Source organism: Rhinoderma darwinii, chromosome 3, assembly GCF_050947455.1.
Source record: "Rhinoderma darwinii isolate aRhiDar2 chromosome 3, aRhiDar2.hap1, whole genome shotgun sequence".
NCBI lineage: Eukaryota > Metazoa > Chordata > Amphibia > Anura > Rhinodermatidae > Rhinoderma > Rhinoderma darwinii.
The window spans coordinates 244,613,795-244,640,703 of NC_134689.1; the positions used below are offsets into that span (position 1 = coordinate 244,613,795).

General features: G+C 40.1%; 1 protein-coding gene across 1 annotated transcript in view; it reads right to left on the reverse strand.

The window, feature by feature from the left end:
* Nucleotides 1–4,063: 4,063 nt before the first annotated feature.
* The window catches only part of LOC142749515 (very-long-chain 3-oxoacyl-CoA reductase-like), a 39,040-nt gene continuing 16,194 nt past the window's right edge, over nucleotides 4,064–26,909 (reverse strand). The window contains exons 4-11 of the mRNA XM_075857630.1: nucleotides 21,411–21,521; nucleotides 20,619–20,686; nucleotides 18,227–18,271; nucleotides 15,445–15,479; nucleotides 12,441–12,522; nucleotides 10,305–10,370; nucleotides 4,777–4,926; nucleotides 4,064–4,504 (exon numbers count right to left, since the gene is read on the reverse strand). Of these exons, the coding sequence (XP_075713745.1) occupies nucleotides 4,391–4,504; nucleotides 4,777–4,926; nucleotides 10,305–10,370; nucleotides 12,441–12,522; nucleotides 15,445–15,479; nucleotides 18,227–18,271; nucleotides 20,619–20,686; nucleotides 21,411–21,521 (671 nt within the window). The 3' untranslated portion in view covers nucleotides 4,064–4,390. The remainder of the gene's footprint in view (nucleotides 4,505–4,776; nucleotides 4,927–10,304; nucleotides 10,371–12,440; nucleotides 12,523–15,444; nucleotides 15,480–18,226; nucleotides 18,272–20,618; nucleotides 20,687–21,410; nucleotides 21,522–26,909) is intronic.

A 26,909-nucleotide genomic window follows, 5' to 3' on the forward strand; every position in this document is an offset into this window, starting at 1 on the left:
CGTGTTACACCCAGCACTAGGAGACCCGATCTATTCGGACGCCTGTGCTTTATTTTGGGATTGTACTACTGATGTGCCCTGGATATATGCTGTTTCCAGACATAATATTGTTATAAACACCGAGTTAGATGTATCACAATGACTCAGTGTTTTTTGTTTAATACGTTTTTTAACAATCACGGTGGGGCTTATGTCACAGTGGTGTGTTACCCCTGTTTTTAACTAGTTACTAATTAAAAGGTATTTTTTACTTTATTGTTACTTCAGTGAACTATATAATTTACTCATATTGTGGGAGCACAATTAGATTTCTATCAAACTAGACAGTGAAATTTGAAACGTCACGTCACAATTATTTTTCAAAAACATAGAATTTTTGGATTGCCGGGTTTTCTTATATATATATATATATATATATATATATATATATATTTAGTGTGTGTGTGTGTATATATATATATATATATATTTGTAGTTTCTTCTTTTCAGTGTTTTTATTACCCATATTGTATATTAGCATGATGTTGGAGCATTTACTCACTTTTAAGCACAGTAGGCCTCGTGCATAAAAACTACTTCAGACATATAGTTCCAGTGTTGTTCATGGCAACCAACCAGAATCCAGTTTTATTTTTCCAGGGCAGGTCTGAGAATGAAATCTTATTGGTTGCTATGGCCAACAATGAATTTTTGGGAATTAAATGTTAACCTCTTCCTCTACGTCGCAGCTGTGCGTCCTGGAGAGGGCTTGCTTCCCGCACCAGGACGTACAGTTGCGGACTGGTTCCTGGCGCACACTGTCACTGACAGTGTCCGGGAACCGGGAGGTCAGCTGTCTCCGACAGCTGACACTCCAGTCCTGCCGGTCAGCGGACCATCGCCGCTGATTTTGTCAATTAACCCCTTAAATACGGCGACCGATTGCGATCACCGCATTTAAGGGGTTTGAAGCATATCGGCAGCCCCCACTAAGTGATTCACTTCGTGGGGGCTGCCGATGCTTGTTGTGGCAAACTGAGGCCAGACAATGGCCTCCGGGTTGCCATGTACGGAAGCCTAGGAGGAGCAGCCTCTGCCTGGTCCTCCTAGGCTTCCTGTCAGTGTGACTGTCACGTCACGATGACAGTTATAATACATTATACTACGTAGGTAGTGTAATGTATTCTAGCAGCGTTCAAAGCTGCAAGTCCTCAAGCCCCCTAGTGGGACAAAAAAAAAGTTAATAAAAGTGCAAAAATAAAAGTTATGTTAAAAAAAACAAGAACTGCTTTTTTTCCTATAATAAGTCTTTTATTATAGGTAAAAATGAAACCGTTAAAAAAAGTACACATATTTGGTATCACCGCGTTTGTAAAAACCCAAACTATAAAACTATGTTATTTTTCCCGCACGAAGAACATTGCAAAAAAAAATCAATAATAAACTATGCCAGAATCCCTATTTTTTTAGTCACCACCTCTCCCAAAATAGAGAATAAAAAGTGATCAAAAAGTCGCAAGTACCCCATAAAAATACGAATAAAAATTACAACCCATCCCGCAAAACACAAGCCCTTATAAAAAAAGTTATGGCTCTCAGAATATGGTGACAATAAAGTGATTTTATTGTGCAAACGCTGCAAAACATTAAAAAAACGATATACATATGGTATCGCCGTAATCGTACTGACCCGTAGAATAAAGTAAAATTTACATATATAGCCCAGGATAAACGCTGTAAAAATAAAGTAACTAAAAACATTTTCAGGATTGCTGGTTTTTGGTCACCTGGCTTGCAAACAAATTGAATAAAAAGTGATCGAAAAATCGCATGTACCCCAAAATGATACAAAATGATAAAAAATGAAAAAGTTTGGCTCTCAGAATATGCAAAATGTGCAGTGTTCCAAAAGCGGATAAGATCGGGCGCCATTTATCAGTGCGACACCGGCCACACATCTGTGAAATATTTTTTATTTACTGCATTATTATACCCTCTTATTTTCCCCCCGCACAGATTACACATACCCCCACATTACAAACTGAAATACCAGTAAAACCCCAAACAACAACTACCAAGCAAAATCTGCACTCCAAAAGCAAAATGGCGCTCCCTCCCTTCTGAGCCCTGCAGCGTACCCAAACCAGTTTGCGCCCACAGATATGGCATCGCGATACCCGGGAGAACCCGCTTAACGTTTTATGAGGTATTTGTCTTCAGTGGCTCAAACTGGGCATAACATATTGTGCACTAAAATGGCATAAGTGGAAAATTGCAATTTTCACTTTGAACCATCCGCTGAGCATTAACCCCTTTGCGCACTATGACTTAATTGCACACCATGGTGCGGGGGTTGATGTATGGAGCGGGCTCACGTGCTGAGCCTGCTCCATACGCTGCAGGTGTCAGCTGTGTATTACAGCTGACACCCGAGACTAAGGGTATGTTCACACGGTCTATTTACGGACGTAATTCGGGCGTTTTTGCCCCGAATTACGTCTGAAAATAGCGCTGACAAACATCTGCCCATTGAAAGCAATGGGCAGACGTTTGTCTGTTCACACGAGGCGTATATTTACGCGCCGCTGTCAAATGACGGCGCGTAAATAGACGCCCGCGTCAAAGAAGTGACCTGTCACTTCTTTGGCCGTAATTGGAGCCGTTATTCATTGACTCCAATGAATAGCAGCGCTAATTACGGCCGTAATGGACGCGGCGTTCAAGCGCCTGCACATGCCGGTACGGCTGAAATTACGGGGATGTTTTCAGGCTGAAACATCCCCGTAATTTCAGCCGTAACGGACGCCCTCGTGTGAACATACCCTTACAGACAGGAACAAAGAATGTGCTGTTACAGAAGCCTGTAAAATTAACAATATACTGCAATACAGTAGTATTGCAGTATATTGTACAAGCGATCCAATGATCGCTGGTTCAAGTCCCCTAAGGGGACTAATAAAATGTGTCGAAGAATTGAAGTTATTAGTAGTGAGAAAAAAAAAAGTAAAAGTTTAAAAAAAAAAACCTTTTCCCATTTTTCTTCTAACGTAATGTAAAAAAATAAACATATTTAGTATCACTTCGTCCATAAGAGTCCTTACTATTACAATATACCATTATTTAACTCGCACGGTGAACACCGTAAAAAATTAAATAAATCATTTAAACCGCAAAAATTAATGTTTGTTTTTTTTTCCACCTTCGCTCTGAAAATAAAAATGTAATACAGCTTTTTGATCACTTTTTATGGTACCTATAAAAAGTACAGCTCGACCCGCAAAAAAACAAGCCCTCACGCCGCCCAATCAACCGAAAAAAAAAAGTTACGGCTCTCAAAATGTGGTGAAACAATTTGTATTTTTTATTTTAACAAATAGATTTTTCTTTGTAAAAGTAGTAAAATATAAAAAACTATAAATTTGGTATCACCGCAATTGTATTGAGCCGCAGAATAAAGTTTTCGTTTTTACTGCAGGGCGAAAGCCGTAAAAACGAAACCCCCCCCCCCCCTCCAAAAATGGAGGGATCAGAGTTTTTTCCAATTTCTGCCCGCAAAGAATTTATTTTCAGTTTCCCAGTACTTTTTATGGTACTTTAAATGGCGTTAATAGAAACTACAACTCCTCCCGCAAGAAATAAGCCCTCACACCGCTCTACTGATTGAAAATTAAAAAAGTTATGGCTCTTGGAAGGCGGGGAGTGAAAAATGAAAATAAGAAAGTAAAAAATGTATCAGTCCTGAAAGGGTTAATTCAGTTCTAATGAAAAAAAAATGCATGACCGCATGTGGGGTATTTCCGTACTCGGCAGAGATTGCATTACAAATGTTGGGGTGTTTTTTTCTCCTTTATCCCTTGTGAAAATGAAAATGTTTGATATTCATTTTCGTAGCCTAATTCTCATAAATTCTGCAAAAGACCCGTGGGGTCTAAATGCTCACTATACCCCTAGAAAAATTCCTTGAGGGGTGTTGTTTTCAAAATGGGGTCACTTTTGGGGCGTTTCCACTGTTTTGGTTCCTCCAGGGCGTTGCAAACGCGACTTGGCACTGAAAACAAATTCCAGCAAAATCTGTGCTACAAAATCCAAATGTGCCCTATTGTGGGTCCAATCAGCAGTTTATTACCATATATGGGGTATTGTCATAATCGGGAGACATTGCTTTACAAATATTGGGGTGCATTTTATGAATTCCTTGTAAATATTTCTATGTTTTTTCAGAAAAAAAAGTAGATTTTTCTTTTTACATACTAATTCCAATAAATTTCCTCTTAAAGGGGTCCTCTTCTTTGGACCATCCACACTTATTAAAAGGGACCTTAATAATAAGCTAAATATATTTACACCACAGTGTTTATTACATTTTTATAGACATGAAGTTAACATTCATACAATGCAGTGGAAATAATACTCAGTTATCTTTATTTTTGTAGATGCTGTTCAAATTCTTAATATATTTTTCAGCAGATTTTTCTGCCAATAAAAAGTGGAAAATGTCATCGGACAGGAGGCCAAGAGCAGAACTCTGTAGAAAAAAAAGAAACATAAATTTATTAATGATGTTTGGTAAATGATCAAAGGAAGGGTTGGTACTGTGGAATTTGAACCCTCTGTCCCCTTTTGTATTATTGGAATGTCCCTCTCTATAAAGGGAGCAATTTTGGTGATCAGATAAATTGAGGGATTGTTATTCATGCCCTTCGCTTATAATAGTGATACTACAGCATAAAAAGCCCAGTGGACAAGTCAGCATTTTAACTTAGAAGTTTATGTTCCATGAAGTATGATCGGTTTTACCTGTAGAGAGTGCGAGAGACATCCATTAGTTCTTTGTGTGTATCCAACAGTGTTCAAAGCTTCACCAGCAAATGCATCAGCAGATTTTACAAAAATGTTTGGTTTTATTTTATAGGTCATGTTAGTTGAGACCAACAATGGCATCACACACTGAATGGAAAAATAAGCAACAGTCATTTTCTCTCTCAATGTTTTTGTCAGGGGGTTAGAAAATACCGGCCTTCTCTCTTATCTAGAATAGGCACAGATAGGTGTTATGGCCTCTGAATGCCACAATGCAGTCCCCAATCCATCATATGACAGATCCCAACAGCACCCAATAGACCCTATGGATTTACAAAGGGGTCTATCAGGTCTCCGTCGTCGTTTACGTAATTTTGCATGCAGCACTATTCGTGCCGTCAAATCTGATGGCATTGCGGACAAAGCCTTTATTAATGTCCTACAAATGTCATTGTATCTGCCATGATTGTTGACAGATCCATTTACCATTATGTATTTACAGTACATCATCAGGTTGAAAAAAGACATACCTTATTCAATCTATTAACATGTAGGGTATGTGCACACGAGGGCATTACGTCCGTAATTGACGGACGTATTTCGGCCGCAAGTACCGGACCGAACACAGTGCAGGGAGCCGGGCTCCTAGCATCATAGTTATGTACGATTCTAGGAGTCCCTGCCTCGCTGCGGGACAACTGTCCCGTACTGTAATCATGTTTTCAGTACGGGACAGTTGTCCGGCAGGGACTCCTACCGTCGTACATAAGTATGATGCTAGGAGCCCGGCTCCCTGCACTGTGTTCGGTCCGGTACTTGCGGCCGAAATACGTCCGTCAATTACGGACGTAATGCCCTCGTGTGCACATACCCGTAGTGTTGATCCAGAGGAAGGCAAAAACAAAGAATTAAAGAAGCACTCCAGCAATTATTTCTTTTTTTGCACATATAATGCTAACTGACCATTCATATTGTAGCAGTGTCATTTGTTTCCTCCTAGCTCAGTTGCAGCCATGTATTGTGAACACTTTCATTATGGGCAGCTGTGTCATGTGATCTCAGTCTGACCACCAGAATAGACCATGTTCTCATGTGTAGACGGGGTCATTTCTCCTGTGTGGCGGACTTTCTGTGAACTACAGGATTACATCATCACCTATGGAATTCCTCTGTATGTCGTCCAACAGGCATTTAGTCCTGCTAAATGTATCATTTCTGCTCTGAGGGTATGTTCACACACTGAGTCAAAAACGTCTGACAATACGGAGCTGTTTTCAAGGGAAAACAGCTCCTGATTTTCAGACGTTTTTTAAGCCACTCGCGATTTTCGCTACATTTTTTACAGCCATTTTTGGAGCTTTTTTTCAATAGAGTCTATGAAAAACCGCTCCAAAAACTTCCCAAGAAGTGTCCTGCACTTCTTTTTTGCGGCCGTTTTTTTACGCGGACGTTTTTCAAAACGGGCGCGTAAGAAAACGGCCTTCGGAACAGAATTTTCCCATTGTAATCAATGGGCAGATGTTTGGAGGTGTTCTGCTTTCGATCTTTTTGGGCGTTTGCGGCCCGAAAAATGGCCTAAAATAGGTCGTGTGAATATACCCTAAGGGGGCAGCAGTGCAGTGATATAATAGGTGAGTCCATACAATGGTTAGCTGCAGAGTTATAAAACTCCTCTGATTCACAATGACTGTCTATACTATCTGTGGGTGCTGTGTGCAGAGAGTCCAGTGTATTTCTATGAGAGGCTGCTCCTCTCTGTCTCTTGCTTGTAAGGACTGACTTGGAAAAACCTATCACAAGCAGAATGCAGAGGACACAGGCTGAAACTGCAACACATAGGATACACTGAGGCTGCAATGCAAGGACAGAAGTTCTATGCCACTGATCTATCACTTGCTGCACTCAGGGTCGCTATCAGGGCAGTACAGCTGGTGCAGCCTGGCCACAATGCTGCAAGAAAGGGGCCCGCCGACTTCTTAGTAACTATAACCAGTTCCATCAGGGCCCCAGTGTGAGTTACTTCGAGAAAGGAACAGACCCTTCAACTAGTGCCCATTTCTTCCCCCGAAGTAACTAATGCTGGGACCCTGAGAGGACTTTGGGGAAGATGCTGCATGAAAGCAGAAGCTCCGTGTAGAGAGAGCCAACCCACTAGACAGCTCCTTCTCTACACAGCCGACTGGACCCTGGAAGACTGGTGAGTGCCCCCCCCCCCTCTCCATCCTGCTTCCCATTCCTCCTGACCCCACTTGTAATAAAGTGGGTTTTTGTTCATTCACCCTGCGTTTTTTTTGCCGAGATTTTCGTAATCGTTGTAAAAATTTCACAGTTTTGTCGTGATTTAAAAAATCGCGGCATAGCTGCCTCATTTGTGCAGCGATTACAAAAATTGCATAAAAATTGGCACAAAACATGAAAAAAAACTGTTTTTAGGCTATATTCCCATATATTTCGCTGTGATTTTGCAAAAATGGGATTTGACTGCACTGTGTGAATAGACCATAAGGCCACTTCAGACGTGGGATTTGTCTCCTATTTTCAACAGTGTTTGTACGTTATATGCAGTAACTGAAATCAATGGGTCAGCGTGATGTGCGTGATTTCCACGCACAGCACACGGACGAGATTCACGTTCTTGTGAATTGGGCCCTAAGGGTAAGTTCACATGTAGCATAAACACTACGGATTTTTCAGGAACTGATTTCATTGTGGAAAATCCGCAGCATAATACAGTAGCAGTAGAGTGGATGAGATTTGACCAAATCTCATCTACGCTCTGCGTAAAAACTGTGCTGAAAAAAACGTTTATAAATTGATCTGCGGTGCGGCTTTTTAATCCACAGCATGTCAATTTATGTTGCAGAATCGCTGCTTTCTGTTATGGGTTTTCTCCATTGAATTCAATGGGGAGGTAAAACCCGCAACGAATAGCAGATGTTGCCTTTTTTCGCGTGGAAAAGCTGCGATTCTGCCCGCCAAAAAATTGCAACTCAGAAAAAAAAGCTTATACTTACCCAGAATGCTTTGCTTTTGTGTCCAGCCCGGCCTCCAGGGATGATGTTTTATCCCATGTGACTGCTGCAGCCGATCTCAGGCACAGTCACATGGAATAAAACATCATCCCTGGAGGCCGGGCTGCAGGACGTCAGAGAGACGCGTGGCATGGTAAATATAGGCATTTTTTTTACCTGCTGGCTACATTCAGACAAGCGTAGCTAACCTCGGACGTGAAAAACTGCAGTTTTTTTTCACGACCGAGGTGCACCTGTGTGGGACGCATTGTCACGGATCCCTCATAGACTACAGTATATGGAAGGATGCGTGACACACAGGAAAATAGGACATGGCCTATTTTTTCACGGACCCTTCACACGCTCCGTTGAAACACATTGAAATACATGAATCCTTGTGTCACACAGACGAGATACACGCTCGTCTGAATGAGCCCTAAGTGCTCCTTACATCCTCGCTAGTGCTTAACATTCTCTTAAGGTGCCCACCATATTGTGTTTTCGCCCTAAGTTCATAGTGCTCCATTATGTCCTTTTGGTCTCCGTCAGGTTGGTATATGGAATAGCGTAGTAGACTCTGCTATTCCATCCTGAGAGGTCCCACAAAACAACATATACCGCTCCTGACAACACTGTATCAACAGTGATGTCAGGAGCTTCCTTATGCTGGAGTCCCCAGGCAGAGCATCACAAGCACTCTTCTCGTGGACTTTGGCCCAGGGAAAGCTCTTGACGACTCTGTCCATTTATGAACAGTGACTTCAGGAGTTTCCCCAGGGCCATTCCCCAGATGACGTATCCCATTGTATGCAATACATTGGGAAACATTTTGGCTCAATTCAATACAATCCAGGGTATCAAACGGTCACTGCCTGCTCCATGGTTTCATTCACTGTAACTTGACGTCAGTAACAAAATCAGTTACTGCATATAGCGTACAAACATGAGCGCCACACTTTCCGTTGCCCATCCCCGGTAATGGAGGGGGGGAGGGGGGGGGTCCAATCTCTTTGGCTGTATGGGGCCCAGAAATTCCTGATGGTGGCCTTGGTTGCACTTAGGGTTCAGAGTAAGTGCAGTGTGATGAGGCTTCACCCCCCTCGGGCTCTGCAGAGCCAGAAGCATCATGGAAAATGTAATCTGCATTAGGGGAACCATATCAAATGGGAAGAAGGAACAAAGATGGCAGACAACCTATAAATGGCACATCAACTAAAACAGGTATACACGAGGCATACACAAGAGCCTCTACATTATTCTTTAATAGCAGACTACGCTCCACTATATAGGCAAAAAAAATTGCTGGAGTTCTTCTTTGAAATTATTTTTTATTTCAAGTTATGTACAGATACCAAACCCACTTTAAATAAAGGTAACAAATTAAAGCAGGTGTTCTATGAGATCCATGGGCTTTGTCTGCTATTGGAGTTCACACACTTTCACTCTTGAAGCAGCCCACTAGGCATGCATTTAATTAATGTATTGGGTCCTGCTAATTTGTCATATACACAGGCAGAGTTGCCAACCTGATTTTTAATGGACCAGATCACTTAAAGCAAAATTTTTTGACTGATATAAACACATCTGTAAATGAACAATCACAACCACCTGCACCCCCCTCCCTCCCCTGTTAAAAAATGTTTCTTTCACTTAACTTTTTTTTTTTTATGGACTGTCCAGGAATTTACGGACGTTAGCAACCCTGGCCATTTTAGTAAATAGTCTTTGGGTTTGAGATCAGCCAAGACTAGTATAAGAATTGTCTAGGCCCCACACAGGCTAATGATTAGGTCAATGACCCCTGAACTCTCTATTATGTCCAGCAACCTCCATCGTGTACCCTATTGTGTAGAAGACTGTTATACTCCTCAAGCACAAAGACCCACGACCCACTAATTTTGAAATGAAGGGAAATAATATAATAATATCTTTATGCAGCCTCTCATGTTTATAATTTACATTTAATGGGTCTTTAGGGGAGGATGAACAGAATACTAATTTAGGCCTATACATTTACACTTATCTGAAATAAAGGGCACTATTTTGAAAACCTGGTTTGCCCAACGTTACCTATAGGGCATTTATACGTGACATTTCATAACTCCCATGTAGTGACTGGTCGGTAACGGGTAGAGTCCACTGGTATGTTTGGGCCCCTTATTTGCCTGGGTCCCTGACAACAGTACAATCTGATGGCGGCCCTGAGCTCAGCCCAAGGACAAAATTTATATTTTATATATTTTTAAATAATATACTTAGATTATAGAATAAGGACACCGAAATATCATAGTTCTCACAGCATTCACAAAAGTTACTAAACAAAACAGCATGAACATGACAATAGAGAAGACACAATCTAGTTGGAAGAAATACTGAAATAAAGGCGAGTTTTCTTACGAGGTGAGATGCAGAAAACCAAAATGTGCATCTCGATCACAGTAGCATTTTGTAAGGACATTTTAATTATTTTAAAGAACTGTATTTTGGTATAAGACTAAAAATTAGGATTCTAACCTGCACTGTTATTCCTTGAGACTTGTATTCTGTATGCAGACCACGAGAAAAGAAATCCACAAAGACCTGACAGAGGGTGGATGAAAATCGCATGATTATTTAATTCAAGTGATAATGAAACAATGGGAAAACTAAATAATAGTTATAATAATAATAATAATAATAATAATAATAATAATTGTAGTTCAGGCTGTATGCAAAGAAGTGGGGTGTTCGTTTATAGTGCAAGAAGTATTTTCGGAATTACGGATGTTATTGCTCGGAAAACCCAAGGGTGTACCTACAATAGAGGCAGCTCAGGGGGCTGCTATGGGCTCCTTGGAGAGAGGAAGCTTAAAGAGGCTCTGTCACCAGATTTTGCAACCCCTATCTCCAATTGCAGCAGATCGGTGCTGCAATGGAGATAAGAGTAACGTTTTGTTTTTTTTAAAAACGAGCATTTTTGGCCAAGTTATGACCATTTTTATATTTATGTAAATGAGGCTTTCTAAAGTACAACTGGGCGTGTTTAAAGTAAAAGTCCAACTGGGCGTGTATTATGTGCGTACATCGGGGCGTTTTTACTTCTTTTACTAGCTGGGCGTTGTGTATAGAAGTATCATCCACTTCTCTTCACAACGCCCAGCTTCTGGCAGTGCAGACACGCAGCGTGTTCTCGAGAGATCACGCTGTGACGTCACTCACTTCCTGCCCCAGGTCCTGCATCGTGTCGGACCAGCGAGGACACATCGGCACCAGAGGCTACAGTTGGTTCTGCAGCAGCATCAGCGTTTGCAGGTAAGTAGCTACATCGACTTACCTGCAAACGCCGATGCTGCTGCAGAATGAGCTGTAGCCTCTGGTGCCGATGTGTCCTCGCTGGTCCGACACGATGCAGGACCTGGGGCAGGAAGTGAGTGACGTCACAGCGTGATCTCTCGAGAACACGCTGTGTCTGCACTGCCAGAAGCTGGGCGTTGTTTAGAGAAGTGGATGATACTTCTATACACAACGCCCAGCTAGTAAAAGAAGTAAAAACGACCAGATGTAACACACACAATACACGCCCAGTTGGACTTTTACTTTAAACACGCCCAGTTGTACTTTAGAAAGCCTCATTTACATAAATATAAAAATGGTCATAACTTGGCCAAAAATGCTCGTTTAAAAAAAAAAAAAAAAACGTTACTCTTATCTCCATTGCAGCGCCGATCTGCTGCAATAGGGGTTGCAAAATCTGGTGACAGAGCCTCTTTAATCCTGGTTGGTCCTATCCCCTTTGCCATTAGGTTGCGGGAACATGTGCAGGTCCTCCTCTTCAGGGGAACTATGTTGCTAACAAACAAGGGATAAGGGAATTGTCCCTAGGGTCATTAAAAAGTGGTGGAGGGGGAGAACAGCAAGAAACCATTCTTTCATTTGTGTCCAAACCCAGTACCATAATAGGGGGCCTGGTTTCATATTTGCTAGGGGGCCCTCTCTCTTCTGTGTACGTGTTTGTACCTAAAGTGACTCTTATGACATGTTAACCAGGCATTATATAAACGTTTGATCAGTCTGAATACTGCTGGCTAAACACACTTATCCCGAGCACTTTTTCAATTCTGTCCTGGCATAAATGGAGAAGTAGCTGAAGAAACATAGTTACTTTAAAGTCATTGAGGGAGATGCATCAATATGGGTACAAAGAAAACGTGAAGTTCTAGCCAATCAGATTCGACATCTAATATTTCAGATCCCCTTTGAAAAATAAAACCAGCATCCTGATCGGTTGCCATGGGCAACTACACTTATATTTTGCAGCAGTTTTAAAACATCTCCATAGCCCTTACAGCTCAATTGGCACAACTGATTGAGAATATCACCAAGTTTTCTATGCTTTGCCATAGAACTGAAGGTAAGAGTAGTGAGTAAACATATCTTGGTACTCTTAATGGAATGAGTCTTTGAGCATCCAGTGAATTCATGGTGTAGAAACCTAAAGATTATACAGTAAATATGGCTGGCGATTTGAGGTTCAGATTCTTGTTCCTCAGGTGATGTCTTCCCATTTCATTATCTAATTACAAATGTCAACCCACCAATTCCATTATCCTGAATAAAACTGGTCTGTAGTTTATACATTAACAGATGTAATTCAAGAGGCTTCATCCATACCTTGGAAGAACTATACATGAGTGACATTGGATAAGGACGATTTCCAGCTTCTGAGGAAATATTAATAATCAGTCCTTTCTTCCTGAGGAATAATAGTGAAATCTTGAATTAAAATGTTGCAGCGTTTCTTAACCCCTTATGGACACAGCCTGTTTTGGCCTTGTGGACACAGATGATTTTTTCAAATCTGACGTGTCCCTTTATGTGGTAATAACTCCTGAATGCTTTTACCTATCCAAGCGATTCTGAGAATGTTTTCTCGTAACATATTGTACTTTATGTTGGTGAAAAAATTGGGTCGATAAATTCAATACTTATTTGTGAAAAACTTAAAATTATAGCAAAAATTTGCAAAAATTAAAATTTTTCTAAATTTAAATGTATTTGCTTGTAAAACAGATAGTAATACCACACAAAATAGTTACTAGTTTACATTTGCCATATGTGTACTTTATGTTTGCATCGTTTTTTTTCACGTACTTTTATTTTTCTAGGACGTTACAAGGCTTAGAACTTTAGAAGCAATTTCTCATATTTTCAAGAAAATGTCAATAGGCCATTTTTTCAGGGACCAGTTCAGTTCTGAAGTGGCTTTGAAGGCCTTCTATATTAGAAAGTCCCCATAAATCACGCCATTTTGAAAACTGCACCTCTCAAGGTATTCAAAAACACATTCAGATAGTATTTGAACCCTTTAGGCATTTCACTGGAATTAAGGCAAAGTAGAGGTGAAATTTACAAATTTAATTTTTTTTGCCGAAATTCATTTGTAATAAAAAAACAATCTGTAACACAGAAGGTTTTACCAGAGAAACACAACTCAATATTTATTGCCCAGATTCTGCAGATTTTAGAAATATCCAACATGTGGCCCTAGTGTCCTAATGGACTGAAGCGCCGGCCTCAGAAGCAAAGGAGCACCTAGTGGATTTTGGGGCCTCCTTTTTTTAGGAATATATTTTAGGCACCATGTCAGGTTTGAAGAGGTCTTGTGGTACCTAAACAGTTGAAACCCCCCAAAAGTGACCCCATTTTGGAAACTACACCCCTCAAGGCATTTTTCTAGGGGTATAGTTAGCATTTTGACCCCACAGTTTTTTTGCAGAATTTAGTGGAATTAGTCTGTGAAGATGAAAATCACCTATTTTTCTGTGGAAACATAGAATTTTTTCATTTTTACAAGGACTAAAGGAGAAAAAGCACCCCAACATTTGTAAAGCAATTTCTCCAGATTACGGCAATACCCCATATGTGGTCGTAAACTGATGTTTAGACCCACAGCAGGGTTCAGGAGGGAAGGAGCGCCTTTTGGATTTTGGAGTGCAGATTTTGCTGGATTGGTTTTCAGTGCCATGTCGGGTTTGCAACGCCCCGGAGGGACCAAAACAGTGGAAACCCCCCAAAAGTGACCCTATTATGGAAACTACACCCCTCAAGGAATTTTCTAGGGGTATAGTGAGCATTTTGGCCCCACAGGATCTTTTTTAGAGCTAAGGTGACCAAAAAACAGCGATTTTGGTGCTTTAAATGCTTTATTTCTTACAGCGTTCACCGTGCGCCATAAATTACGTTTTACTTTATTCTGCGGGACGGTACGATTACGGCGATACCATATGTGTATAGTTTTTTTTACGTTTTGCAGCGTTTGCACAATAAAATTACGTTTCTATAAAATTATTTATTTTCTGAGACACGATATTCTGAGCCGTAACTGTTTTATTTTTTCGTCAAAAAAGCTGTGAGAGGTCTTGATTTTTGCGGGACGGGTTGCAGTTTTTATTGGTACTATTTTGGGGTAAATGCGACTTTTTGATCACTTTTTATTCTATATCTTGGGAGGGGTGGTGACCAAAAAATAGCGATGCTGACATAGTTTTCCGTTTATTTTGTTTGCGGCGCTCACCGTGCGGAAAAATTAACATTATAATTTCATAGTTTAGGTCGTTACGAACACGGTGATACCAAATATGTGTACTTTTTTTAACGTTTTCATTTTTCCCTATAATAAATGACTTATAGGAAAACAAAAACTTTTATTTTTACATTTTTATAAAACATTTTTCTTAACTTTTTTTTTACTTTTACACTTTATTTTTTTGTTTATTAACTTTTCTTTTACTTTTTACACTTTATTTTTTTGACCTGCAGCTTTGATCGCTGGCTAGAATACATTACACTACCTAAGTAGTGTAACGTATTCCAACTGTCAGTGTGACGTCACAGTCACTCTGACAGTTAGTCTACGAGATAGGCTTCCATACATGGCATTCTTGGAGGCCGTTGCTTGGCCTCGGGATGCCATCACAAGCATCAGCAGTCCCCACAATTGCATGGGGGCTGCTGATGTGCTACAAACCCCCTACATGCGGAGATCGCAATCGAGCCCCGCATGTAACGGGTTAATTGCCGAAATCAGCGGCGATGAGCCGCTGATCGGCAACACTGGAGTGTCAGCTGTCGGGGACAGCTGATCTCCAAGTTCCCGATGCACATCTTGTCGCCGACAGTGTGCATCGGGAACGACAGTGTCTCCTGTCACTCTGACAGGAAGCCTATCAGGACCAGCCGAAGGTTGGTCCTCATGGGCTTCCGTCCATGGCAGACACGGAAGCCATTGTTTGGCTTCCGTTTGCCATACTAACTATCGGCAAACCCCACGATTTCGGACCGGGGTCTGCCAATATGTTAGAAACCCCCAAAATTCGGCGATTGCAACCGATCGCCGAATTTAAGGGGTTAATTCGCCGAAATCAGCGGCAAAGGACCGCTGGCCGGCAAGAGCGGAGTATCAGCTGTCGGTGACAGCTGACCTCCCGGTTCCCGTTGCACACTGTCGCCAACAGTGTGCACCGGAAAAAACTCAGTAACTGTACGTCCTCGTGCGGGAAGTAACCTCCCGCGACGACGTACAGTTACTTACTCTTGCGGATAGGGGTTAATGTTTCTTTATTGTTTTCCATCCCTATAGGTTTTTCCTACCTAAACCACGAATATTTAAAATTACCTTTGTACCATTTGAGGAAGAACAGTCCGTGTCATCTGAAATAAACAAGAACATTTTTTATAAGCCTCATTGTCGTCAGAGAGACATGTAGCATTTTGAAATCAACATTGGGCCTCATACATAAAAACTGTTCTAAGAAAAAGTCAGTGTTGCCCCCAGCAACCAATCAGAGTTCAGCTTTCATTTTTCCAGGGCAGGATGCTGTATATTAGGAATGTATAATGTTTTTGGTGCATGGACTCCATTGTTAAAAACAACTACTGTAAGGAGATTAATATATTATTAATTTGAATGAAATTAATATAATGCATATTACAAACATAGAGCACATTTCATTTTCAGTTAAATTAGCTATATTTATATAAAAAATATATATATATATATATATATATATATATTATATATATATATATATATATATATATATATAAGTCCAAATACAATGTCAGCCGCACAGCCTTGTAAATCGTAGGTGGGTGCCGACCTGCCCAAGTCAGGGCTAACAGACCTGCTGTAGTAGAATCCAAAAATCAGGCAGCACTCCAAGGTATAAGCAAGGTAGAAAAAGGTGCTTTATTGGTCCATAAACACACGACGTTTCAGCTCAACACAGGAGCCTAGAGAAAGGCTCCTGTGTTGAGCTGAAACGTCGTGTGTATATGGACCAATAAAGCACCCTTTTCTACCTTGCTTATACCTTGGAGTGCTGCCTGATTTTTGGATTCTATATATATATATATATATATATATATATATATATATATATATACACAATTCCTTTAAGCCTCTTCTGGAAATGATCAAGGCTACAGATACAAAAAACAACATGGGATGTGATGTTGTCGCATAGCAACATCACTTCCAGTTACAGCCAAGCCATTGCATCACATCCATCTGCTAACTGAAATACAATCTGACTGTGACACTATGGAACACTGTAGCCCTGCTTCAATGTCTCATTGTATCATAGACGGTGCGGTACCTGGGGGAACAGAAGCAGACTGTCCCACTGCTATGATACCATTGAACACTGCCTATGTTATTAGACTACAGACGTCATCATGCAGCTTTCACCATGCTGCATATAAAGCGTGTCATCATTTTTATTCAAAAAAATTGTTAGCCTGTAACCACTCAATGCTAGTTCAAGCCAGCATACACTATAGAATCCTTTTTCTAAGCTCCAACATTTTTGCAACATTTATGTTATATTTCACATAAGTATTTTAGGTGAATATCGTTATAAGACTGAGTTCACACAGGGCGGATATGCTGCATAAAAGCTCACAGAGTATCCGCCCTGTGCGCCGCAGGGAATTCTGGGAGAAAAACCATCCCAGGAGACCGCTGCAGCTTGTGATTGGCTGCAGCGGCGTTCACATGGAATGAAGCGTTATCCCAGGAGGCCGGCCTCTCTGACGTCATCCAGCCTCTTGACCACAGTCTGTGATTGGCTGCAGAGGTCACAGGGGATGAAACGTCATCCCAGGAGGCCGCGTTGGGGAGAGGAACATAGATTTCTTGGTATGAGATTTATTTTTTTTCTGAGTTGTGTTTTTTGCGGCGGAGTCACTGCGAACCTGCCGCAAAAAAACGCAACAACTGCTTTTTATTGCAGGTTTTACCTACCCATTGAATTCAAATAAGCAGCGTTTACGCAAATACAATTGACATGCTGCGGAATAAAGTTCTGAACCGCATGTCAATTTCTGAGCGTTTTTTCCGCTCTGTATTTATGCAGCGTGTGGATGAGATTTGTTTTATCTCATCCACTTTGCTGCTACTGTATTTGCTGCAGATTATCCGCAACGAATTCCGTAGCAGAAAATATGCAGTATTTACACAACGTGTGAACTGACCCTTAGGGCGGATTTACACGAACGTGATTTACGTCCGTGCAACCCGCGTGATTTTCACGCGGGTCGCACGGACCTATGCAAGTCCATGGGGCAGATTATCCGTGATTTTTGCGCAGCGTGAGTCTGCTGCGTAAAACTCACGTCAGGTTCTATATTTCGGCGTTTTTCACGCATCACGCACCCATTGAAGTCAATGGGTGCATGAAAATCACGCGCACCACACGGAAGCACTTCCGTGGGACGCACATTATTCGCGCAACAGCAGTAAAAATATGAATGTAAACAGAAAAGCACCACGTGCTTTTTTGTTTACAAACATCCAAACGGAGTGTCATTAATGATGGCGGCTGCGTGAAAAGCACGCAGCCGCGCACCATATGAACATGACACACGGAGCTGTTAAGTGCCTTTTGCGCACTCAAAACGCTGCGTTTTTTGCGTGCGCAAAACGCACACGCTCGTGTAAATCCGCCCTTGGGGTGCAATCACATCAGCAGATTTAGTTGCAGAAATTTTGTGCAACTTAAAATCAGTTCCATTCATCCCAATGTAACTTCAGGAATTCATACACCTGCTGCAGAAACAACCCAATTCAGATGCATGGAACTGATTTTCAGTCAAAGAAATGTTTGCAACAAAATCTGCCGCGTGTGACTGTACCGTTATATAGAGTTTGATTTATCTCCAGATTTGATCTCATAGCTCATATGTCTTGATTTCTTTATGCTGGTATATGCCAGTACTTGCGGCAATTTCATATATGTCTGTGTGTAATTTTTGTGCATAAGCTGCAAGTCTACAAATTATACCCTCTTCACCTATAGGCAAAGCATAAAAAAATGAATAATTGTGCCATAATAGATGTACATAGATAAGCTTACATTCTTATGTCATTATTAATACAATGCTATTCGGATATTTACCTGTACAGCTGACAGTATGTTGCAGTTTGTTATACTGTCCAGCATCTGACAAAGACAGAAATCATATAAATGACAAGATATTTTCTATAGCTGCACTTTAAAGATGTACAAAGATGCACCTTTTTGTATACATTCAGTTATAGATATTATAGATAGTACTAGAGGAAGTAAAATGTACATTCGGATGCACTAAGGACTAAGTAGTATAATACTGCCCCTTTGTTAAACATTGTCTTAAAATGTGTAATACAAAAACTGCAAAACAATGATATTTGGTGAAGAACCTGGAGTGATAAATTATGAATTTATCTAATTAAAATATATCTGGTACATACTGTAACTTGGGGGCTTTAAGTGCACATTTAAGGGCTTTCCTACCTTAGACATTTATGGCGTATCCTGTGGATATGCCATTAATGTGTGATAAGTGGGGGTCCCAACTCCAACAAGTTTTGGCCAGAAGAATTGTTTGCCTTACGGCATTCCAGCAGTCGAAATGTTGTATTTATTTTTTTTACATCAAAAATCGCTTTACGACCTCAACACTAAAATACACCCAGACAAACAAGGTCCCTGATACTTTCTCCGTTTGTTAATTTTTAATGCATGTTCATGTGTTTAAAATGTCGTTTTATATGTTGTCATTTTATGTTTACTGCTTCCCCTGATTATAAAGTACTGCATTAGCATCAATGCTTGAAATATATTAATTTTATTAACCCTTATATATAAAATGCCACCATATGCACAGTATTAGGGCAGGTTCAGACGTGGTGGAATTCCGCTGCGGACAGTCCGCAGTGGAATTCTCCAGCGGCCGTTTTTTACATTTGTTTCTATACATTTTTAGGCAAGTTAGTTCAGACGTTGCGGGAAAACTCCGCTGCGGACCATAGGCTGCGGTGCAGAATTTTCCCTCCGCAGCATGCACTGTCTGTTGCGGAGAAGAAGCGGAATTTCACTGCGGATTTCAGCCTTTGCAATGCAAAAACTGAAATCTGTGGCAAGTTCGCTGTCTTTTCTGCAACGTCTGAATTATCTGTCAAATATGCAAATGTTGGTGCAGATTCGTTGCGTAATTGCCCCAAATCTGCACCAACATTTACAGCGGAAAAACTCTGCCACGTCTGAACGTGCCCTTAAGTTGGTTTTAATTCTTTTCATTTGTCATGTGAATGTTTCTGGAGTGCAAATTTTGCCGCATTCCTGTTTGCTACAAATAAATATAACTCGTTTCTCAATCCAACCCTGTGTAAATATAACAGTAGTAAAAAATTGTGGTTTCGTTTTTTGTTCATTCTTAATTTTTTGGTTCTAATATACTGTATTTTCAAGCAGTTTTGCTTTTATTTGTGTACTCATTTAATTTAATGGTTTTGTTGCAATTTTGATGAAGAAATACAGAGCTTTCCTTGTTTTTCTGGTCTATCCTATTTGTATGGCTAAAAAAAGCTGCACTAAACCTGCACAAAAAGGTATATTAAAAACATAATTAGCAAAGAATTGTGGACCAATTAAAATACTAAATGGTATTCACAGGTGGACATTCACTTTAAGGCCCCATTCACAAGAGCGTGAATCACGTCCGTGTGCTGTGCGTTGAAACAACGCATAGCACGTGGACCCATTGATTTCAAAGGGGCCATTCACACATGCGGGATTTTTCACACAGCGAGAGTCTGCTGCGTGAAACTCACTGCATGTCCTATATTGGTGCGTTATCACGCACCTACGCGCCCATTGAAGTCAATGAGTGCGTGAAAGCCACGCACCGCACACGGATGCAAATGCGTTTGCGGTGCGTGATTAGCGCATCAATTCAGTTGAAAATAATAATAACAAAAAAAAGATGTGCTTTGAAAGTGCCTGAATAATGCATGCCCCTCGCAAAGCACACTGATGCATAACGCAACACACACACGGACCCGATTGACACGCGTTTTTCACGCGCGTGAATCGGATACGCTCGTGTGAATGAGGCCTAGATCTAAGGCTTAGTGATGTGCACATATACGTAGAGAACTTTCCAACATTCCCATAGGCTTCATTAGCCAACTGCATGGCAAAAGAGTGTCCTTTTGGTATATGTTTAGCTGGTATACGTTGCAATATCTTTTTATTAACTGTAGTCAACTACGCTTTTTTTAATGCAAAGTGATCCCACAAAAACCTATATACTATGTGCTATAGCAGAAGTATTGGGTTTCAACCGGCGATTAAAACAGGAGGCGTAGACAAGAATATTGTAGTGGGTTCCAGCAATCTTTTCCATACACACAAAGGAGTTTACCTTGTATGGAAAATAAATAGAGCAATATATTTTTTTTCAACTGCTATTGTAGCGGGCACATAAAAGTCTTTAATTTCAGAATTAGCATAAGATAGAACATACCTTTTCAAGATTAGGTGTATCCAAAAATGTACAAGGCAATTCAGATATTTTCATGCCTACATTGTTTACTATAGAATAATAAAAAAAAAATATTCCAGTAAGTATGTCCAATATGCACACGACCGTAATGTTCATCCGTAATTACGTAATCCGTAATTACGGATGAAATTGCAGACACATTCATTTCTATTGTCCGGGCCGTACAAATGATCCGCAAAATATATAACATGTCCTATTCTTGTCCGCAATTGCAGAACAGACACCCTTAGAAGTCTATGGGCGCTTCCGCAATTGCGGATGGCTACGGGTGTATATCTGTAGCCATCAGATCCGTATTTGCAGGCCTAATTTGGCAAAATTACCATCTTAGAAGCAAATAGAATTTATTGTAAAGATAAGTCTTATTCATTGACACAGAAAATCAGATGGCATTCTGCTTCAGGTTACATCATTTCAAAGTTAAAATCTTTACAGGCTGTGGAGTAACTGTGTAATACTTTTCTCTACTTATCTTTCATTGATTTGAAATTACATTATGGTTTTTTTTCCAGTCATATCTAATGCTAAATTGTGAAAGTACCGATAACACAATTTGGGCTAATGTTCCGGTACTACAACCACTCCGTGTACCGACAGAGAGTTCTGGGGGTTCCAGCATTTGTCTCTACACAGCCACATGACTTTTGACAACTACAATCATGCTTTATCCTTCCAGAGATTAATATTTTGATATCTGCAGTCAATGCCAGGGTATTATTATTCATATTATAGAGTAGTAAATATGTTAATTACCCAAAACTCCAATTTCTAAGCCTTTCAATTCCTCTTGAATCCTGTGGTAGATATTTGAACCACCTGTAAAGTCTGCCTGGATATACTTAATCTTGCGTCCAGACTCTTTCTCTGCAATAATAATAAATATTATATAATTGTATTAAAAAATATTACTACCATGATATATAAGTGATGTAAAGGGAAAAGCAGTCAGTATGCTACCTACATCTACCATGCCAGAATTGTGTCACAAATTTGCCAAAACTTTAGTACATGGCATGCGCCAAATTATTTGGTTTTTACACCTACCAGGACAGTTGAGGTGTGAATTGTAAAATGCACAATTTTTCTTGCAAATTATATATATGTGCGCCCGCCATGAGATGGTGTAAGCAATAAAAAAAAATGTTGATCATGCCTTGTGACAAGGTTCAACTAATTTGCGGTAAGGCAAAAAGAGGGGGAATGCCCTTATTTCCAGCCAGCTCAAAAGTATGAGATAAGATAAAATATAACTTTTATTGGATATAGTTAAATAAATAGGTAAATAAACCAAAACAGAACGACACACTTGTTAAAAATTAGCCAATGCTCACTGGCAGTAGAAGATTTGCATACTTCAGATGCATCCGGTCAGTACAGTATAGTATGTCTGTGTTTGAACATTGTCTGCAGTACGCTATAATTCCTAAATCGGATAGTAACAGTGGCTGACAGTCAGTGAGACATTGCGGTTAAAACATAGGAAGAAGCCCCCCCGACATGTTTCGCTACGAACGTAGCGTCCTCAGGGGTTCAATTGGGGCTACTGGCGGCGTGTTATCAGTTCACCCTTCTTAAAGCATCGGGCCACCATGACAGTGGGCGTCGGTCCACAGGGACCCAATAGAAGGAGGATAAACAGACCAGCCGTCATCAATAAGACGAACAGGTCGTAAGGCCAATCAGAGTGGCCGATAGACTGCACCAATCAAAAATCAGGGAAAGCGCGCATGCACGCAAGGTGTTAGAGTACAGCGAGAGACAAGAAGTGCCAGAAAACAAGAAGTGCGCATGTCACTGCACTTAGAGTGTCGGAAGAAAACACAGACAGGTAGGTAAAATGGACCAACATAGAGTCAAGATAATCAGCATCTATGTATTCAGTTGGCTGATAGTTATTGTAGATCCCAGAAGCAATGCGTGTGGAAAAACCACACTACATCCGTGCTGACATTTAAAAAAAAAATGATAAAATAAATGTGGAATCATAATAAAAATTAAAGAAAATAATAAAAATAAGAAACGTATGTGAAGTGTGACAATGGCTAACTCTGTATGTGTATAAATATATAAAGAGAAAAATGAAGAGTGATAAAAATTTAGTGAAACAAGATGTATGATCAAATAAAATCATCATATAATTGGGGGACTTAAGATACGTAGTAATAGATACAAGGCAAATTAGCAGTGCACGTAGCAATACTAAAGCATGTGTGGGGAAGATGAAGTGAAGAGGATGAAAGATAAGTGAATGTACTGTCTGTAGAAAGAGTGCTAGTGTGGAATCCCTGGGGGACTGAATTTAAAGTGGCTCTGTCACCAGATTATAAGTGCCCTATCTCCTACATAATCTGATTGGCGCTGGAATGTAGATCACAGCAGTGGTTTTTATTTTGAAAAACGATCATTTTTGAGCAAGTTATGAGCTATTTTCGATTTAGTTTCTTAAAGACCAACTGGGCGTGTTTTTACTTTTGACCAAGTGGGTGTTGTAAAGAAGTGTATGAGGCTGACCAATCAGTGACCAATCAGTGTCATACACTTCTCATTGTTCCAGCCCAGCATGATCCACAGCACAGTGTGATTGTGCAGTGAAAGAAGCTGGGAAGGAACAATGAGAAGTGAATGAGGCTGAATAAAATCTCTGAGATTTTTACCCCTGCGGTAAGTGACGCTAGGTGTACAAGATATGATGTTCTTAAAGGGGTTGTCCCAAGTTGACTCAAATTTTTTTTTTTATACATTCTAAGCAGGAAATGAATTTTAAAACATTTGGTGTTAAAAAAAAATTAAAATTCATTTCCTAAGTACCTTTTTTTTACACTTGATAACTCAGCAAGTGCTGGTTATCTTTTCTAAAAAGGGGCGTGAGCGGCTCGATGTCAATCAAGCTGCTCCGCTCTGCAGTGTGCGCGCTCCCGATGTTGCTAGATACTGTAGTTCTAGCAACATCGGGAGAATGTTCGTCTCAAGCGGGCATGGTAAGCCCGATTGAGACGAACTTACCGTGAATGTACTGTACACTACACTACACTACACTACACTACATTCACCCCGTTTCGGCAAGCCACTTTTCCCTCCCCCACCCTGTCACTACATTTTTGTACCCGCCGCATCGGTGCTGCATCAGCACCCGGCGAACAACTAAAAATATATAAAATAAAATAATAATCACCTAAGACGTTCTAACGGCGCTCTGAACGGTCCCGTCACTTGCCATCTTCCTTCTTCTTGGCGCCGCTCGCATTCATAGTAACAATGCGTTGTGGCGCAGATGACGTAATCATATCAGGCCCACGTGATTACTTCATCTGCGCCCACCGCTATGTTATTGTGAATGGGAGAAGAAAAGTGACGGGACCGTTCAGCTCTTCGTGGGAACGTCTTAGGTGAGTTTATTTTTGTATGTATGTTGTTATGTATGTTGGTATGTATGTATGTATGTATGTATGTATGTATATGTTTTCTTGTATGTATGTTGTCATGTTTGTATGTGTATATGTGCATGTATGTTTGCATGTATGTATGTTTTCATGTATGTATGTTTGCAAGTATGTATGTTTGCATGTATGTATGTTTGCATGTATGTATGTTTGCATATATGTATGTTTGCTTGTATGTATGTTTGCTTGTATGTATGTTTGCTTGTATGTTTGCTTGTATGTATGTTTGCATATTTGTATGTGTATATGTGCATGTATGTGTATATGTGCATGTATTTTTGCTTGTATGTATGTTTGCTTGTATGTATGTATGCTTGCTTGTATGTATGTATGTATGTTTGCATGTATGTATGTTTGCATGTATCTATGTTTGCTTGTATGTATGTTTGCTTGTATGTATGTTTGCTTGTATGTATGTTTGCTTGTATGTATGTTTGCTTGTAGGTATGTATGTTTGCTTGTATGTATGTATGTATGTATGTATATGTTTTCATGCATGTATGTTTGCATGTATGTATGTTTGCATATATGTATGTTTGCTTGTATGTATGTTTGCTTGTATGTTTGCTTGTATGTATGTTTGCTTGTATGTATGTTTGCATGTATGTATGTTTGCATATACGTATGTTTGCTTGTATGTATGTATGTATATGTTTTCATGCATGTATGTTTGCATGTATGTATGTTTGCATATATGTATGTTTGCTTGTATGTATGTTTGCTTGTATGTTTGCTTGTATGTATGTTTGCTTGTATGTATGTTTGCATGTATGTATGTTTGCATATACGTATGTTTGCTTGTATGTATGTTTGCTTGTATGTATGTATGTTTGCATGTTTGTATGTGTATATGTGCATGTATGTGTATATGTGCATGTATGTTTGCTTGTATGTATGTTTGCTTGTATGTATGTATGTATGTATGTATGTATGCTTGCTTGCTTGTATGTATGTATGTTTGCTTGTATGTTTGCTTGTATGTATGTTTGCTTGTATGTATGTTTCCTTGTATGTATGTATGTTTGTATGTGCATGTATGTGTATATGTGCATGTATGTTTGCATGTATGTATGTTTGCATGTATGTATGTTTGCATGTATGTATGTTTTCATGTATGTATGTTTGCATGTATGTATGTTTTCTTGTATGTTTTCTTGTATGTATGTTGTCATGTTTGTATGTTTTCATGTATGTGTTTTCATGTATGTATGTTGTCATGTTTGTATGTGTATATGTGCATGTATGTTTGCATGTATGTATGTTTTCATGTATGTATGTTTGCATGTATGTATGTTGTCATGTTTGTATGTGTGTATGTTTTCATGTATGTGTTTTCATGTAGGTATGTTTGCATGTATGTATGTTTGTATGTATGTTTTCATGTATGTATGTTGTCATGTTTGTATGTGTATACGTGCATGTATGTTTGCATGTATGTATGTATGTTTGTTTGTATATATGTCTGTATGGCCATGTATGATACTGTCTGCTGGCGCCCTGTATCTAAGCCAACTTTGCCGCAGGCTTCTATACATGGTATAACAGTCAGTATCACACATGAAAGTGAAAGTAAGCCTACCACATGTTTTATTTCATTTTTTTTTTTATATTTTTGATTTTTTACAGGTTTGGTGTTTGGACTACGTCGGTTTCGAGGACTACTTAGATGACGCTTTTTTTTTCATCAATAAAATGGTTAATGAGGGTTGTGTTGGGGGTGCTTTATTTCAATAAAATATTTTATCTATATCTTTGTCTTTTCTTTTCAAGTTTTATTACTATCACTTTAGTAATGGCCGCTGTCTGAGTGACAACATCCATTACTAAGGGGAGGCTTAGTGTTAGCCGGTGCAGAGGCTAACACTAAACACCATTATTACCCCGGTACCCACCACCACCAGGGGTGCCGGGAAGAGCTGGGTACGATCCAGTACCCGACCATCTGTTGTGATGGTAGGGCTCTGGGGCGGCCGCAGGCTGGTATTATGAGGCTGGGAAGGGCCAAAAACAGTGGACCTTCCCACCCTTGTAATGCTAGGCTGCTGCTGTGTTGTATCTGGCTGGTTATAAAAATGGGGGGGACCCCACGTCATTTTTTTTTATTATTTATTTATTATTTTTATTAAAAAGACATGGGGTTCCACCCAATTTATCATAACCAGCCACATACAACACAGTGTTATTAGCCTGGGAATGTACTAAACCAGTGGCCCCTCCCACCCGTGTAATGCCAGACTGCTACGGCCTTGTATATGGCTGGTTATTAAAAATGTGGGGGACCCAACGTCTATTGTTAAATTTTACAAAAAAACGACGTGGGGGTCCCCCCCATTTTTATAACCAGCCCGATACAACACAGCAGCAGCAGCAGCCTAGCATTACAAGGGTGGGAAGGTCCACTGTTTTTGGCCCTTCCCAGCCTCATAATACCAGCCTACGGCCGCCCCAGTACCCGACCATCACAACAGATGGTCGGGTACTGGATCGTACCAAGCTCTTCCCGGCACCCCTGGTGGTGGTGGGTACCGGGGTAATAATGGGTGGTTAGTGCTAGCCTCTGCACCAGCTAACACTAAGTACCGCCTTAATAATGGACGCTGTCAATCAGCCAACTACCATTATCTAGGCACTAATAAAGTTTGAAAAAAAAACACGAAGACAATTTTTTTTTATTGAAATAAGAAATCCCCAACAAAACCCTCGTTAACCATTTTATTAAAATTTTCAAAAAACGTAGATCTACGCAGTAGTCCAACGAATCGAAAGACGTAGTCCAATCGGTACATCAAAATCTGCAACAACATTAAAAAAA